Source organism: Trichomycterus rosablanca, chromosome 16 (genome assembly GCF_030014385.1).
Source record: "Trichomycterus rosablanca isolate fTriRos1 chromosome 16, fTriRos1.hap1, whole genome shotgun sequence".
Lineage (NCBI taxonomy): Eukaryota > Metazoa > Chordata > Actinopteri > Siluriformes > Trichomycteridae > Trichomycterus > Trichomycterus rosablanca.
The window spans coordinates 18447803-18450896 of record NC_086003.1 but is presented as its reverse complement, the minus strand read 5'-3'; the positions used below and the strand labels follow the sequence as shown (position 1 = coordinate 18450896).

At 43.7% G+C, this 3094-nt stretch overlaps 1 protein-coding gene across 1 annotated transcript; it reads left to right on the top strand.

The window, feature by feature from the left end:
- Positions 1-594: 594 nt before the first annotated feature.
- pou4f4 (POU class 4 homeobox 4) lies at positions 595-2790 on the top strand. Its single transcript, XM_063011810.1, has 2 exons — positions 595-714; positions 1828-2790. The coding sequence occupies exons 1-2, from the start codon at positions 595-597 to the stop codon at positions 2788-2790; spliced, it is 1083 nt and encodes a 360-aa protein (XP_062867880.1).
- The last annotated feature ends 304 nt before the right edge of the window (positions 2791-3094 follow it).

Genomic DNA, 3094 nt, shown 5'->3' with positions numbered 1-3094 from the left:
AGAATTAAGTGACAGATATGACCGTATGTGAAAGTCTGCCTATTAATATCTGAAATGTTTATCAATGACCAAACCATTTAGGATTGGTAAGTTAAATCTTACCTCCTGTCTGTTTATCCAGCATTTGCGTGTAATTAATGACTGAAATTTAGACTACTGGGGTGCCAATTGCTGGCAATGTGTGCCACCATGAGCCAGTGTTTTGCCTGCCTTGTGTCTGTCAGAATTTTAGCACCAATCGAAGCACAGCTCTGGCGAGGCCTGGTCAGAGGCTTCACCCCCTTCACCGCCAACACTCCACCATTCAGCACCACACACAACAGAAGGGTGGGAGTCGATGGGCGTGACAAAGTTTCGCCGTGTGGGCGTGGCCTTGAATGCGCGTTTATTTATAGCCTCCTGCGTCAATACCTGGCCGTATCAGACTGCCATCAGTCCTCCAGTGGTAAAGCTACACCTACATTTAAGAAGTAGAGCTCCAGGTAGGAGTCGTCCCGTTCCATCACGTTTCCCCCGTTTTTTAATCTCAAGTGCGTTCGAGACAAAACGGGGTTAATCGAAGAGGAGAGACGAGCTTCTTTTAATTCAGCAATCATGATGTCCATGAACAGCAAGCAGGCTTTCAGTATGCACCCGATCCTCCACGAACCAAAATACACACCTCTGCACTCCAGTTCAGAGGCGATCCGGCGGGCATGTCTGCAAACACCCTCGGTAAGACCTGATCTTTATGTTTTTTTAGTTTGTTTAGATCTTTATCCTCACTGTTATAGCGCTAGTGATGACAGCTGCTCAGTGACATGCGCGTTAAATGCTGTAGATTGACTTGTTTAATGAACCTCTGAATTGCCTCGTACACACTTGAATAAAATCTCATAATCTATTGCAGTCTAACTTGTGGGTAACTGATGCTCAAATATTTAAAGTTTTCTATACAAAAAATGTTTGTACTGAGAAAAGTTAAAAAAAAAAAATCTTGTTGGTTTGTTTTGCCTTGCTATTTGAGCCTGTTAAATTAAATATTAAGCACAACAAACCATAAAAATGTCATCTAAAATGGAGGGGGAAAATATTTTAAAACGTTCAATTTTACAGAGTTAAAAATAACAATAATAAACAATGCACACTGTTTACATATTTGTCTCCTAAAATTGGTGAAACAATATTAAAAGTTTTAATAGCAAATGAATACCACTATAGTGGACTATTTACACTAAATACTCTAAATTAACTATACATTTATTAAATAAATATATAAATAATAATTCAATACAAATTACATTTGATTCCTATCGAATAATGTAGTCACTACAAGAGAAATGAAGTTAATATGAACAACAATTACAACGTTGGATGCAAAACATGTTGCTTCTATAAAAAAGGAAAATAAATCTAATAAGTAAAAAAAATTTAAATCTAATAAATCTACTAAAATAGAAGGTATTTAGTACATTAACAGTGTGACATTTAAGTTGATGTGCAAAATTGCAACAAGAAAAAGGGTACAATGCAAGGGTTTTAGCATTTAGTAAAATGCAGAACGAGAAATAATAATAATAATATATAATAATAGTAGTAAATATAATAAGAGATAATAATAATAAATAATAATACAAGTTTTACTTTTATCGGATGTATGTCTACCTATCGACCTATATTGCATTGTTTTATATGATGTGTACAAAACACATTTAGATTTAAAGTGGGTGTAAAATATGTATTTATTTTTTATTTATTTTTATTATTTCTTATATACTATTGTATTTATTTTAGAATTTAGACTGGATATAAAAGTGGCGCATACAAGTGATACTATCTTTTGTGCAGCTGCAGGGCAACATCTTTGCCGGTTTTGATGAGACGCTGCTGCAGAGGGCCGAGGCTCTGGCCGCTGTGGACATCGTGACACAGAAAAGCCACCCGTTCAAGCCAGACGCCACGTACCACACAATGACCAGCATGACGGGCATGACCGGCACACCCACGTCCTCACCGGCGCACCTGCACCACCCGTCCGTGCTCACGTCCCACCATCACGCGCACCACGCGCACCACCCGCACCACCATCAGCCCGCTCAAGGCCTCGAGGGAGACCTGCTCGAACACCTGTCCCCCGCTATCTCGCTTGGAGGCATGCCGACCACCGCCGACATGGCCTCGGGCGCATCGCACGCTCACTCGCACATGGCTATTGCCATCAACCACGCTCAGCACCACCATCACCCACACGCGCAGGCCGTCAACGTGCACCACCCACACCACCTTGCCGCACACGCTTCGCTCGCCAGTGCTTGTATCGGGACGGGGGATGCCGAGCCAGACCCGCGGGAACTCGAGGCGTTCGCTGAACGATTCAAGCAGCGCCGAATCAAGCTCGGCGTGACCCAGGCGGATGTTGGCTCCGCGCTGGCCAACCTCAAGATCCCAGGCGTGGGCTGCCTGAGCCAGAGCACGATCTGCCGTTTCGAATCACTGACACTCTCGCATAACAACATGGTGGCACTGAAGCCCATTCTTGAAGCGTGGCTGGAGGAGGCCGAAAGGGCGCAGCGCGAGAAAATGGCCAAACCGGAGATCTTTAGCGGCGCGGATAAGAAACGCAAGCGCACCTCCATAGCGGCGCCGGAAAAGCGCTCACTGGAGGCCTACTTCGCCGTACAACCACGACCCTCATCCGAAAAGATCGCCGCCATCGCCGAGAAGCTCGACCTGAAAAAGAACGTAGTGCGCGTCTGGTTCTGCAACCAGCGGCAAAAGCAGAAGCGCATGAAGTTCTCAGCGGCGCACTGAACCCACGCAATCATTTCAATGGACAACTAACCTTTAGACTCCCATGCAAAATACCTGGACCTGGTACTGATCTCGAGGCGGATCGCATCCTGCTGGGGTGCTTGCCCGAGATGCGCAATGCGATGCGCAACTTTTAAGTCATTGCGACTTTGAAGAGGAAAAAAGAAGCTTGGAAAGACTTTTTTAGGCTCCAAAGGAAAAGAAGACAAAAACAAGACAAGCCGTTTTAGCTTTATAGCGTTTTTCTTGATTGATGTTGGAATTTAAAAAAATGAAATATAAACAAGTTAAACATTTTAACGAA